Here is a 14,805-nt window from a genome sequence, read left to right on the forward strand (position 1 = left end):
ATATAGGAGGACAATCCATGGGTCAAGAGCCACATGCGGCTCACGCAGTGGTTCAAGGAGGACTGGAAAGACACGGTTGGACACCTGCTATACGTATTCTTCAAGGTGTAGTAGGCTGTGCCTTCTTGTAAACAGCATAAGACTGTATAAATGCATTGACTTTATTGCTATATGAATATTTTGCCTCCCAGGTGGGGTGTAATACAAGCAGCACAGGAAAAACTATTGTTGCAGCTTGCATGCCTGTCTGTTTTAAAAATTCATTCACGCCCAAGAAGGGGTTGGCCCACGGACGGCCCTCCCCGTTCACTCAAGAGCAGGATGTCCTGTCTCTTCTGCTCCTTAGAGAAGGCAAGAAGAAAGTGGAGCTACATTGCTGGAGCAGACAAAGAATCAGTCTGTCTTCGCTTCCACCTTCGCTGCAACCAGTACAAAATTGATGGGCCCCTTTCAGTCACCATTAATGCCTTGCACAACCTTGCTGTCCATAGGAACGTAACACCCTTCTGCCTCAAGTGGTTTTACGTCCTTTTCCATTCCTCTCCTGCAACTCATTCATTCTCTCCGTCTTACCAATGCCTGCAATCTAAGCAACCTCGTAAGGGGAGTGAGGGGATGGAAAAAAATGGAAAAATGCTATTCTAAAGAAAGTATTAAATTTTCACTGGAGAATTCAATCCTGGGATGCAACTACAAGACAAGCAATCGGACAGCTGAAGGCCTGACACTAGTTACACTCAAAACCTAGATCTCCTAGGTCACTCTTGTCTCCACTACACAGCTTCTTGCCCAGTTTCCTAGATCACGAGGGTGCTGCCGAAGTCCAATTTGAAGTAGGAAGGAAAGCATTGCCACAGCTTTAATGCAGTGGAGAACTCTAGTCAGATTCATGATATTTCAAGATTTTTATCTGGCACAGTTATTTAAAGCCCCCAGTCTTTCCCCTCTCTCCCACAGACCCCCAAGTGTAAGCAAGCATAAATAATTTTAGCAGAAGCTAGAGCACTACAAAGTATGATGAGATTCTCAATTTGAGAACTACCCCATCAAAAGCAAAACTAGACAATTCTTATTGATAAACTACTTATAAGGAAGTCATGGAGGACACCAGCTATAAGTGCTTACATGCATCACCTAATTTATCTCCTTTAAAAACGTTACCAAGACATACAGGAAATAACGTGCAAATACAGTATTACAACCATCAGTTTGATTGATCAGAAAATTCTGATGAAATGACCTTTTGTGGTATACTACAGTATTGATATAATTGCTTTAAAACTATGTTGCTACAACAGCGTGCATTTTAGCAATCTTTCAAAACCATCAGCAACAGTGAAACACTGCTTTAATTAAATACATTACACTTTCTCCACCATTTATAGACCACTTCTCAGAGCAGTCTACTATTGTTCAGAATACAAAATAACACATTGAAACTTAGAAGTTGTCCACTTGAAAAATTCAAACATATGACAGATCCATAACTGTCACCACCTAAATTAGCACCTTAAAATTTCAGTGAAGATATTCAAGCTGCATGTAAAACCTTTGAGACAGATACTCTGACAGGCTTCCTCGTGAAACAATAGCTACTGCCCTGAAGCTTCGCTGTTGTCTCCAAAAACTGACAATGTTTTGAGTCCAGACTAGAAGTATTTTTCTTCTTTTCATCAATTCCTCTATTGTGAAAAGACACCTTCGACTTCAGAATTAATTTTTAATGTTTGTGAGCCTTTCACTCCTGTGTGCAACTCTCTGTAGGATCCTAGGCATCGAGAGGGAGGGAGGGAGGGAGGGAGGGAAGGGAGGGAAGGGAGGGAGGAAGGAAGGCAGGAAGGAAGGCAGGAAGGAAGGCAGGAAGGAAGGCAGGAAGGAAGGCAGGAAGGAAGGCAGGAAGGACTCCCAAATCCCTCTCCTGATTTCTGCTTAATAGACACTGGAATTAGCTTCAATGGCAAAAATCTACTGCTCAGATACCGACAGTAGAAATAGCATTAAATATTAGCCATCCACTTGCCCCAGGAAGCACCTGCCCCTCTAGCCCACAGCATCTACTACTGCCTTTATAATTCTCAGTACCAGTTCAAGATTCTCTGTTTCCAGTGAGCCCAGCAGCTCCAGAGTGAAAGATGAGAAATGCAATTCTCTAATCTCTTAAATAATCATTTACACTGCTACAAACAAAGCGCAAAACACATCTGACTAACATGATGATTTAGTTTACACTCAGTTCTGACTCTAAAAGTTGAAGCCTCTGGAGTCAAGCCCCGAGTTCTGCACTGATTCACAGAAATACAGAAGCAAAGAAATTTAACAGGACTCTACATCATTAATTGTATGGTTTCTTTAATCCAATTACTTTGTATTTCCTCTTAAACAAATGAACTGCCAAAATTTGGCCTGGACCCAGTTGTCAAAACAGCTCAACTTCATCTTACTTGATCTATATTTTCAGTTGTGAAATCACGGAAGAGATTAGAGGGAGTGTGGGGAATCAAAGACCACATCTGCCCTGAGTTACAACCTGCACACCCTGGTCTCCTTTTCTCCCCCCACCTCCCATCCCAGGGAGTCCAGGTTAGTAAAGAAAAGAATACTGCATTTTGGCTGCTGCAGTTAAGCATTCAGATCTCTGATATACTCTCCTGGTAATGTCAATTATCCCCTCACGCACAGAAAATATGTATTAACTGCACTGTAGTAACCATTACACTCTCCACAAATGCCTTAGAAGACCAATTGCACATTGCTGAAATTTGCAAATTGGCAAGAGACACAAGAGAACCCCTCTGAATTCCAGAGCGTACAGTGTTTATTTTGACAGTTGCAGTTTATTTATAGCACTTGACAATACATGTTCTCTGGTTCTTCTTATAAAACAATGAAGTCAGTATTTAGACCTCCACCGTTAAGCCTCAGAGGGAAAAATAAGTATAAACTTATTTCATTCAAATAAATGTACAGATTGGCAAGATTCTACTACAATGACTAAATTACATCATTAATTTAACCTAGTTTAAACACTTTCTTTGGTGGAGAACGCATAGCCCTTGACTTTGTATATGGTGTGCAAGTCTGCAGAGATGTGCCGTAATCTCTTGCCCCATTCACATAAATTTCTATCTTCTTTTTGTTTAGTACACTAAATGCTTTTAGAGAGGTGCTGCACGGAAGGCTGGTCTGTCACCTACAATTATAGCAGAGTGCAGGCCGAGGCTGCAGAAGTTTCGCTACGCACTAACGCAGCCATAACCTCAATCCACCGGCGCAACTTGGACCGGTGCAGGTGAGCTCCGTCTCCATTCCCAGCACAACCCCCTCCACAGCGGGGTCAGAGTTAATGTCTTGTCAGGCGGCATCGTATCGGCTCCCAGGGCCGACCCATTCTTCGAAAACCACAAGGCTCTCGGTCACCAGCAACCTGCCCTTGCTGAAATCTTCAAACGCAAAACCGTCCCCTATCGCTTTCTCAATCCCCTAGACTAGTCTGTGGATAATTTTGTCTTCATATAAAAAGACAAGATAGATTCAAGCCCTTAAAGTATAATTACTCCACACACAGTGTTTCCCCTTTATGTCTATAAAGCGCCATACACATATCATGAATATTTCTTAAAACCAGACATATACCCTGCTACTATACACATATCCAGTATAAAAACCTAGACAAGCCAAGCTGGAATACAACTGAAACACAACCAAATTAAAGGCTGCATAACCAAGAGGAAATATTAGAATTTGTCAGATAAAACATCTACGCGGCATCATAAACACAGTCGCACAGTGCCCTCCAAGGGCAGCAAAGCTGAAAGTCAAATAATAAAATTAAGTAGTACACAAGACAGTGTGCACAGAAGGGATTTCTATCCTCTTTATTCTTAGCCACGATACAATTTCACAGCCGCTCTCAAGATTCATCGTTCCGATGTTTGGCATGCAAGAGCACAGAACGCCGTTCTTTCGGGAATTACTGAGCCAGGATGTGCCAAACAAAATCCACCCCAGCATCAGCCAGCTCGTGCCACAGCGTCCGAACAGCCTGGCCACCAAAACATTTCTCATTTTTAAAGGCAGCCAGTATATATAAACAGGAATATCTTCAGAAGGGTGAATTCCTGTAATATTAACTAATGAATCCACTGTAAAGAAGCTGCTCCCGTGCAGCTATTGTCTGAGTACGTCAGGCAGAGGACTTCGCCTGCAGGAGCTGCTACCTAATCAGACTTCAAATTCACCGAGTGTAGACATGGTATTCTTTTTATGGTTCGCAAGCTAGACCATACATACACCGCTGTGGAGGATCTCTAAATTAGTTAATACACCGTTTCAAAAGGAAGAGTTATTTCTCCAGGGATCATGTGCCAAACAAAGGGGGGAGGGAATGCTGAACCACGGGTAGTTTATATGACAAAAGATATTTTTCAACTACACACAGCACTAATTACGAAGGTCCTTCCTATCCTAGGGCTGGAAACTTCTCACAGAAAACGCTCCCATTTCAGAGAAACAACACGAGCTGGCAGGGGAGGGGGGGAGGGAAGAGAAAAAAGTGCTAAAAACACTTTTGCAAGCTGTTAATTTTCATTAAACATGATCTGCATTTTTTATTTCTACAAGGAAGTAAACCCCAGCATTTGTGTCATTCTTGTTCTAACAATCTGAGTGTGCACATTAAAAAAAAAACAAAACAGATCTTACTGAAATTAAGATTTTTGATTACAAAATCTAAGACTAGAAAGTTTATGCTAAAAAATGGCTATGTTCAGGAAGGACTGTTCCAAGCATGAAAATAATAAAAACTCCACCAATACTATAGTTTAACAGTGATAGTCCATCCTTAGATAATACACTAGAGTTAAAAGCAAAAGCACTTAAAGCATTATTGGAGTTGGAGGTATTGAGAAAAATACATATTCAAAATATTTCAAGCACTGTAAAAACAAATGTAATCAACACAAATGCCAGACTTTCATGTTATGTAGATGAAATATATTAATTACACTATGAAACTATTGAGTTCAAAACAGCCTTTGAGCCACACATTTTCTGCAGACTTCTCTCTAGCCAAGAAATCATAATTCCACATTGCAAAATTTTGAAAACTATGAATATTCGACACATTATAGCGGAGAGCACTTCTCCCCACCATCTACACTGAGACTTATATTTATTAAGTGCTGACAGTTAACTTTCACAAGACTATCAGGGAGATCTGGTCCTTATTCTGTGAATTTACAAAAACTGGCCAAAGGAGCCAGGAAACACAACTGTATTTTATTATTATTTAAATAGTGAATTTGTGATAGCATTTCACTCTGCAGCAATGGTAAACCTTGCAGGCAAATGTCTCATTCAGTAGAGATTTGAAAATTATTTTTGTTTAAGTAACAGCTGGTCTTGCCTATATGGACTTAAATGAGCCATGTGCAGACAAACTTGTTTCAGTTTGGGTAAGAAAGATTAAAAAACATTAATTCTAGTTAATATCCATTTTGGTCCCTCTACACAGATGGGAAAAATAACATTAAATGACCATGCTTATACAGAGTCAATACCAGACACCCAGTAAAGCACAAATTCAAAGTCCTGCTCATAATGCAACCGATGCGCACCGTTCCAGCAGAACAGCTCAGCTGCAAGTTAGCCTGAAACAAAGGAGATTTACATTCGTTTCTCCACTTTGCCACAGACTTCCTGTGTGACCTTGGACAAGTCACTTGGTTTTTGTGTGCTGCAACTCCCCATCCCTAAAAAGGGGAAAAAACATTTATTTCATAACCTCACAGCAATTAGCAGATTTACTATCAGGAGATGCTTAGGTACAGAGGTCAAATAATGACATAAAGAGAATAAACAGTATGTAAAGCTTTAATTGACTTCTGCTAAAGCTTTAGCAACCTTGTGACAGTGACAGAACGAAAGCTTTGGCACAATAAAAGTTTTATCTACAAACAAAGATCAGATCTGCCCAAGCAGCAAGATGGAACTAACAGTATTTTGACATCTGCAGACAGTCACGGACGCAGACTTCCATAACCCAATGCACAGACACGACATACTCCTCTATCACCTACATACAGAGAGGACCAAAACTCCGAAGTCTGTAGGTACCTTCTCTGGGTTCTAAAACAAGAGTTATAACTTTTTTATATAATACAAAGCAGGAGAAGAAATCACCAGGTACCCTCTTTAAAGATTTGAAATACTTCAGGTCCAAACAGTTACTCTCCAATTCATATTGACCACTAACCACTCTTTGAACTTGAAAGCCACATTTAACTTTCGTAACTCAGTATTAGTATCAGAAGTCACATCATCCCGCAGACAACAGAAAATTAAAGACCTCTAGAGCGCCAGCCTACTGAAGATGAAGAAGAGGGTAAGAACCACTCAGAAGTAGCCAAACGCTACATTTATACTGCACTAGGACACCTATGAGGACAGCATTGCCTCCACCACGAATGCACAAATTTGTCAAGTGTATTAAATCTTTTTATAAAATGTCTTTGAGTCCAAAAATCTGTTTTCTGAATGCAGGCCAAACATATACTGAGTTTCCATGCACATATTCTGAACCTCTGTACAAGTAACTGTACTAGCCTGTGTAAAATCAAAATCACAGCCTGGAGAGGGAGACATGAGGGGCAAACGGACTACAGGGGATGATGAAGCAGTCAATGAGATGAGCACAGGTAAGCATCTGGGGGATACAGGCAAGCTATGGAAAACCAGAAGCAAGGAAGCTACTGAGGGGAGAGGAAGTTCTGGGATAAACTTCCCCTCATATTACCCACATATGTGTAAAACCAACACAGCTGCTCAATCACAGGGTGTTGAGTGTGCTTGAGGTTGGGGGTTTTTTGTTGCTGTTGCGTCGGTTTTTTTTCAAACAGATGATCTGTGGGTTACGCACATGAATATATGGTCACTGCAAGCTACAAAAATAAAAATGAAACTCATTTATTTTTAAGCTATTTCATTTGAAATACAAAATGGTTTTCATTATTTGTAATTGCATCTTATATGTGGTGTTTTAGAAGAAGAAAAATAAAACACTTCTTACTAAAAATCATTTACAACCTAAAGCTTTTTCTTTCAATATGCAGAGCTGCTCTGGGACGTGTTAAATATCTTGAACTCCCACTACTGCAATAAGACTGGAAGAAGAACAGCACGTTGCAATGAGGCCAGAAATTAAAGCACGGCCAACAATGAACTGCTATCAAACACCAGGCATGGCACACAACAGGGGAAAATGCAAAGATGGTGGTGAGGAGTGTAAGAACAAATATCCAGCAGGAAAAAAGAATATGACATTTCCAGCGCAACACAGGATACGGTTTTGGGTGCACATATTCAAATGTGACTTCTGAGACTTTGGTACCCCTAAAGCTGACAGCAGAACAGGTACCAGGTACCTGGTATCGTATACAGCTCCCTGAATATGTAAGTTTTGAGATTAGTCTTGCAGGAGAGAGTGAGATGCCTACAAGGAAAGGACTGCCCCCACCCCAGTGACACCTGAAAAGAAGTCTGTAGAGGCACAAAGGCAGCAGAGAATTGAGGGGTCTGGAGGTCAGAGGAAAGGTGAGGATAAGCAAAGTCATGAAGGCAGGAAATTGAAACTAAGTTCTGAAACTATGTATTTAATACTTCCCTCGCAGCATGCTAATAACATTCATACGAAGGAAAAAAAAAATAAAGGAAAGCAGTGACACCATTAGCAGGCTTCCCCAGAGTAAATTTTGGCAACCTTAAACATCACGCAGCAAACAGAGTTTCTCACTTGCTTAATCTCCTCACGCTTTCAAATTGGCTATTTCTATTTCTTTTTCCACAAGAGGTGAACTTTCCCCGTAACTGCGATAGCTGGAACTCCTCTCACTGTTGTGGCAGTCAGCACCTGCCCACCCTTTTACAAACCAGCTGCTACCGAAGCAAATTCTCGGTGCTTGGCTGGGCAACTGGAACCTCGATAGCCATAAGCAGAGCCGTCCTCCGTCACTCTCAGTGCTGTCTTTACTGAAGTAGGATGACTTCACCCCAAGATGAGCAATACCAAAACTCCTCTGGTCACACACACATACAAACCCCTCCATTCACATTCTCCCTCCCATCAACACATTAAGAGACAGTAGCAATTACACCGGTTTCATGTATTATTCGCAAGAGTTGCCAGTCTTCACTGTCACTCGTTCGAAGGTCGGAAGGAACGCCGAATACTTGTCATTGCATTATGGGCAAAGATTAATCATCACTACTTGTACTATGAACTAATTCTTACAATTAGAAATATTTATAAAGGCTGAAACAACGCTAACTTATTACATGGGCCACAAAGTGCGTTTTTCTAAATGTTCTATATAATTAAAAAAACCCATCACAACCATATTCTATTTTGACAGGTAGTCTGCTAGCTTGTCTTTACCTGTGAATGATGTCAATTGAAACAAGGACAAATTAGGGTTCTAATATTTTTTACAGAAACCTTTGGAAGAAGCCTGCAATCTGATGCACTCACTTACTATCAGAACTTTTGGATAGATTTGCGAAGTTCAGACTGCAGCCCCAGCACCTTGATCATTCAGACTCAGTTATCTACACAGCAAGCCACAGCGCCTTTCTGAGCTGTGCTTCTGGGTTTCTCACCCATGAAAATCAGGATATGGTGGGAGGAGGAGGGGAAAGCATGTGGACTTCATCCTGACACACACCCAGGATGCAGACAGGACAGACACCTCCAGGCCGAGAGCGGGAAGCTCTTATAATCTTCAGGTAGTCGTTATTGTCACTAAAACAATATCATGGCTAAAGATTTCAGAGCTCATTGATTACCTTCCAAACAGCACAAACATCTTTGTATCAGCCTAGACCTCTACTCACACTCCTCATCCCACCCCTCCTTTCATTAATTATGATCCTTGTGACTGGTACTGAAAAAGCGGCTCTGGACCTGTCAGGCTAACTCTTGTGCTAATGCCTCTCTGCAGACTAACAGCAGCAAAAAGCTTCAATAAAAAGATTCACGCACATTTGTAGCTGACAGCTCAATACTAGCAGGACCAACTTAAGTAGTTATTTATAAACAGAATTCTGATTGCTGCTATTACCAATATCAAAAGGCCTCAAACCTCAGCCACAGAAAGAAGATAGGAACAGCTTTGTGCCTTGGCGACTGCAGCGAACACAGACCGGACTGAAAGCATCTTTCCTCTCGAAAGAGCACGCACAACCAAAGATGTTACATTACTACTGTCTCCCTTCCAAAGGCAAAGAGGCTCGGGCCACCATGCAATGAACCAAATCAACCTGCTAGATGTTCTAAACAAACAGTACAAGTTTCTAAAACATAAATAAAAACAAGCTGCTCTATAAAGGGCAACAGAATATCCCAGCTTGCTGTTTTGTCGGCTAACGTGTGGGCTCCTGTAGGGCACCCACCGAGTGACGCATTCGCTCTTCTCTTCCACTGTGAGTTACTGTTCACAACAGAACTCTGAGCTAAAAAGCTCATAGCATTTTACTATTCTCTGCTTCCTTGGCAGGTCTCTTATTTATATAAGATTAGTGCAGTCAGGCATTAGATTTATAAACCAGAAAAAAAAAACAAGGAGAAAGTTCTCACACTCTTCTTTACAGGCCAGTGTCAGAAACATATATACAAAGTAGTATAACAGATAGAATACAGTTGTTAAGAAACAAAAAACAACCACATAAACAAAACAACCCTCAAAACAAACAGAAAACTCGTACCACAACACATATACTCTTTGGAGGGCCACCTCCCCACCTGGAAACTACTTAATGTCATCCAAGCACTCACAAAAGTACTGTCAGCCACCTGAACAGCCATTCCTCTGTTCCATGCAGAGCCTCTGAGGACAGTTGCAACACACAGAGGCACACTTCAGCCCCTCACCTTCCCCCACCCTCCTCAGGGAAGGAATCGACACCAACCTGCAGTTGGGAGGTGGATCTAAGGTGATGTCAGCCAATTCCTTCTGAATCCTGTGGCAATAAAAGCGAGAAGGAACAAAGGTAAGTCGCTGTGTGGGATAGCAGTCAACACATATGCCTTCCAGACATACGACCACGGTGAGTTTGCAACACTACATAGGAGACATACACTCTCAGCTGCAGCGTCCTGCCAGTCCCAACACACCAAGCAGGACAGACACCCCGTTACAGAGATGGACAGAAAAGCAGACAGACACCGAGCACTGAACCCAGACAGGTGCACTGTTGTACGCTCCCAAAAAGATGTCAACCACACAGGGTCAGCGGAAAAGACTGTCCGCTTTACTCTGCCAACCAGCCTGGAGATGAGGGAAACCCTCTGCAAACGTGACGCACCGAGTGCTAGGAGGAAACTGCAGTCTGAGAAGGAATTTTGTCTTGCTGGATTGAGAGAAACAGCCATTGCCAAATTGGCTCCCCCCTCCCTCCCCCCCAGCTTCCCATCGTCATCCTGAGAAAAAACACCAGCCCCAAGGGAGTGAATAACTGCGCCATTCCCAAGGACACTTAAAGGAAGGTGAATATCTGCTTCCGAGGCTCCTGCACATTCCTGCTCCCTTCAATCCTCCCCTCTCTTCACCCTCAGGAACCACACAACATCCCCATGTCCCCTCCCTCAGGACTCCAGACGCTCCCTCTCTTCACCGCGTTCAGACAACACCCTGTCCTCCCTGCCCAGACTATTCTGGGCTCACACCGCTCTTGCCACCGAACGCCCAACCAGCTATCATCCCCTTCCCTGGAGTCCCATTACTGTCATGCAGGCTTCCCCTCCAGATTTCCCCACCCAGCACTGTCTGCCTCTCTGCTCCTTCAAACTCAGCCAGCATCTTCTGCCTCTCTCCCACTTGTCTCACATAAGAACCGCAGCCTTTTCATACTGGGCAGCTTGCAATCTTCTTTTTAAAATAGTTAAGGGGCATGACATGTAAACACTGCTTGCCACTATTAATGCCCGTTTGCCATGGAAACCTGCTGAGTGCAGATCTGGAACAGCCAAACTGCCCAAATTCTGCAAAGCCACAGAGAACTCAGTTGCCACGACAGGGCATGTGCATAAAACCCCAGTCAGTTTTGACACCTACAGATACAACCCCTCTGTGCTGCTTGGCAAAGCTGTTCAGTGAGAATAACAAACCATCTCAACAAAGTACTGCAAGTTTGCTTGAAAACTTCCATTTCTCAGCTTAGCTCCCTGAAACATGATGGTGCTGAATTCAAGTGAAACACAGAATAAAAAAAAGAAAGCGTAACAAGGGTAATAATATATTTTTTTAAATAACTGAGTGGCTCCAAGAGTCTGTCCAGGTGAAGAGGACTGACCGATGCAGCTGTTCTGGAATTACTACTCTATGCAGGCACCTCTCCCCCATGTAGACATTATGCTGGAATAAAAATGATTTCATCCTCAAAAATACCCAACCCACTCCGCGCCATAAGCAAAGACTATTTTAGAGCAGAATGTCCACAAGTGGACCTGCTGTGGATTATTTATTCTAGTCAACATCCAACCATACACAGAAAATTCAATGTAAGTGACAAACAGACAGAAAAAAAGTAATAGATTCGGTGGAAAAGATTTGGGGCTATATCACACCACTTGTGCTGGAGTGCATGCAAATTCAAAACTCTTCACAAACATTAATTAACCCACATAGCAGTCCTGGAAACAAAAAAACCTCACCACTCTAGCTAAATCCCCAGCCTACAGAAAGGGAAACTAACGTTGAAATTCAATGCCTTCCTCAGGACCATACAGCTTCCAGTAGCAGAGAAGGAATGAAGGTCCTACATACCAGCCCTACACCATCCCTACAACTGATGCTAATTAGGAAACAGGAAAAGACAAGGAAATAATTGAAGGACAGAACAACAACCTGGAGGAAGAGAAGACAGGAAAATATTTGGGATGGAACAGAGGAAGAAGCAGGACGAGAGACCAGAGAGCAGTGAAGTTGGGCAGACGCTGCAAGAAGTGAGACAATGGCAGCTTCACGCGGAAAGGTTGAACGCCAAGAGATGAGGAACGGGAGCAGCAAGGGAGCAGCGGGGAAACAGAGCGAAATAAAACAAGGAAGGAGCGAAGATGCAGCGAATCAGTGAGAAAACTGACTGCAGCCTCACCTCTTGGCACTGGTAGATAGCAGCTTAGAGTTTTTACTCATGCTGACTTTGCTTTCCTTCTTCTTAGGCGTGCTTGTCTCTTTCTCTGTCTGTTGGTTGGAGGATGAAGATGAGGAGGAGCTGGTGCTGGCCCTTGAATCGTCATCCGACATAGCGACCCCCCCACCACACACCCCAACCTGGAGAGGAGACACCATGGGCGTGGGGAACAGACAGTGAACACCAACACACACAGAGAAAGGCCGCTGACAATCTCGCTCTGTGTTTGGGTCGTGCTCCTTCTAACGGGGTCCTCGTGTCTCCCTCTCCTCTTCGGGCCCTACCGCTGAACTAGGAGGAGCAGCAGCCTCCCCTGCACCTGTAACGCTCAGGAGAGGCGGGAAAGGGACTTTCAAAGCACCCCCTCAGAAAGCATGCGTGGAACGAGAGAAGAGACTGGAAGGAGGACGAGTGCGAGGATCAGGGAAGCTCCAAGCAATTCCCTCCGATCTCCCCCAAACCGCACACACCAGAGAAGCCATCGCCACCCACCACCACCCAGCCCAGGGGTGCAGGAGATGAAAATGGAACAGCGCGGGTCCCTTGGGCTCCCGGGAGGCACGCGGGGGAGGCGGGAGGGGACGGGGACGAGGGGGTGACCGTCGCCAGCACCAAAATGGAAGCGGAGCATCGCTGGCAACAGCGGGGAGACCCCGAGGGGGGATCTGCGGCCTGCGGTGGGGAAACCCCTGCCTGTGGGACAGCCCTGCCTGCGGACAGGGGCTTGGGCACGAAGAGGGACAGCAGAGCGGGGAGCGGGGCGCACGGAGGGGACCCACCGAGGCCCACCACACCCAGGGGCACGGTGGCAAAGGGGGAAGGCAACGGGGGGTCTGTGCTGGGGGGGCTGCGGGGGGGGTGCAGAGGAAAAGGAGGGCCGGGGCCTACCCGGGGCGAGAGCAGCGGGCCTGGGGAGGCCGGGGGCAGCTGGGGGGGCAGCGGGGTGCTGGAGGGGGGGCGGCCCCGGTTCCTCCAGACACCTCGAGGGCACAGGGGAGCAGGGCCAGCACGGTGGGCTGCCGAGGGCAGGTCCGCAGCCGAGCCGGGCGCGAAGCCGTCGGGAAGGATGGGGGGGCAGGCAGGGCACCCCCGGGAGGGCTCAGGCGGGCCCGGGGCGAGCGGCGGCGGGGCAGCAACGGGCCGGGGCCCCGGCACGCCGCTCCCCTCCCTCCCAAGGCCACCGGCCCCCGGGGAGCTCCCCTGCCCCCGCCGCCGCCCCTCCGCCGGCCGAGAGCCAGGGGCGGGGGGGGCCGGCCGAGCTGCCCCGGCCGCGGGCCCGCAGGGCCGGGAGGCGAGGGGCCGGGGGGGGGGAGGGGGTACACAGCGGTACCTGACAGCCCCGGGCGCGATCCCCCCCTGCCCGCCGGCTCCGCCGCCTCCCGCCCCATCGCCGGGCCGCGGCCGGCCCTGCCCCTCGCCCCTGCCCCCGGGGCCGGCGGGGAGGGCGGCGGGGGGTGCCCCGTCCCCCTACCTCTCCCTTTGTGTCTGGCTGCTCCTCCGCGGCGCGGCTGGGCCTGGCCGCTCGTGTCTCTCTCGCTGGGAGAGAAGCGGAAGTGCTGCAGCAGCAACTATTAAACAGGCAATGGCTTCCCCGGCTGCCTCCCCCACCGCCCAGCGAGGCCGGGGGCGGTGGGCACGCCGCCTCGCCCGGAGCGGGGCCCGGCCGGCCGAGCCCCCCGCTCCGGGGCTGGAGGGAGGGGGGATCCCGGCAGCCGCGGTCCCCCGTGTCCCGTCTGCCCCCGGCACCCCCAGCCCCGGCGGTGCAGGGGCGCTCGGAGGGGGGACGGGAGTTTTTAACGGAGACCTCCTGCAAAGTAATCCGGGGGGTGTCCGGGGGGGATGAACGCCCCCCCCGGCTCCGCTTCTGCTCCCGTGCGAGAGCCCCGCGGGGACGCGACCGAGGCAGGTGGCTGGGAGCGGGGACGAGCTCCCGGGGCGGCTTTTTTCAGGCCGGGAAAGGGGTTACCAGGCTTGGCGGGGGGGGGGGGGGTGGGGGCTGCTTGCTTCCCTCCCTATTCTTACAACTGTTTCAGCCCCAAAGCTTCTCCCCTGCCTCACCTGCTTTGTCCCTCCGGCGACGGCAGCAACTTCTCACCTGTCTCAGTTAAAAACCAAGGGGGGGGGGGGGGGGAGGAGAGAAGAAGAAAAAAAGAAGAGCCCAGCCCCCAGGCCCCCACCACAAGCAAGCCAACAGGGATCCCCGTCGGCTTTCCCGTCTCTCACCTGTTTCAGCCCTAAAGCAGCAGCTGCGTCCTCCCTTCCCTCCCCCGGCTCAGCCCCGAACCAGCAGCAGCGGCAGCCGCTTCCCACTCGCCCTCGCCCGGAGTTCAGGATTCCATTGTCCCCCACACCGCACTTGGTGACATCACTGACACACAAAGAAGGGGCACTTCGTGATGTCATCAACGCATGCTGGGAGAGAAAACAAAATCCCGGGCTCGGGGCTTGGCAGCGACAGCACGAATATCCTCCCCCCCCCCCCCCCCCCCCATTTCATTTTGCCAAAGGTAAAAGTATTAGGGATTTTTTTTTTTTCTTTTCTCCCCCCCCCCCCCCCCCCCCAGCCCCCTGACGGGGAGCCCGCCTGCGGGAGAGGCGCAGCGGCGTCCAGCCCCTGGCGTA

The 14,805-nt window shown here is 47.3% G+C and overlaps 1 protein-coding gene across 6 annotated transcripts in view; it reads right to left on the reverse strand.

Moving 5' to 3' along the window:
- Positions 1–14,586, reverse strand: part of UBE2E1 (ubiquitin conjugating enzyme E2 E1) — a 44,302-nt gene extending 29,716 nt beyond the window's left edge. Inside the window, exons 1-5 of one of the 6 annotated variants that reach the window (XM_075419028.1) lie at positions 14,407–14,586; positions 14,242–14,278; positions 13,655–13,719; positions 12,145–12,323; positions 9,961–10,011 (exon numbers count right to left, since the gene is read on the reverse strand). In XM_075419028.1, coding sequence (XP_075275143.1) covers positions 9,961–10,011; positions 12,145–12,323; positions 13,655–13,719; positions 14,242–14,278; positions 14,407–14,586 — 512 coding nt within the window. Of the gene's footprint in view, positions 1–9,960; positions 10,012–12,144; positions 12,357–13,654; positions 13,735–14,241; positions 14,279–14,406 lie in introns of those variants that run through there. The other 5 variants (XM_075419023.1, XM_075419027.1, XM_075419024.1 and 2 more) reach the window with 5 other exon arrangements.
- Between the last annotated feature and the right edge of the window lie 219 nt (positions 14,587–14,805).

The sequence above is a fragment of the Opisthocomus hoazin genome, chromosome 4 (assembly GCF_030867145.1).
Source record: "Opisthocomus hoazin isolate bOpiHoa1 chromosome 4, bOpiHoa1.hap1, whole genome shotgun sequence".
Taxonomy (NCBI): domain Eukaryota; kingdom Metazoa; phylum Chordata; class Aves; order Opisthocomiformes; family Opisthocomidae; genus Opisthocomus; species Opisthocomus hoazin.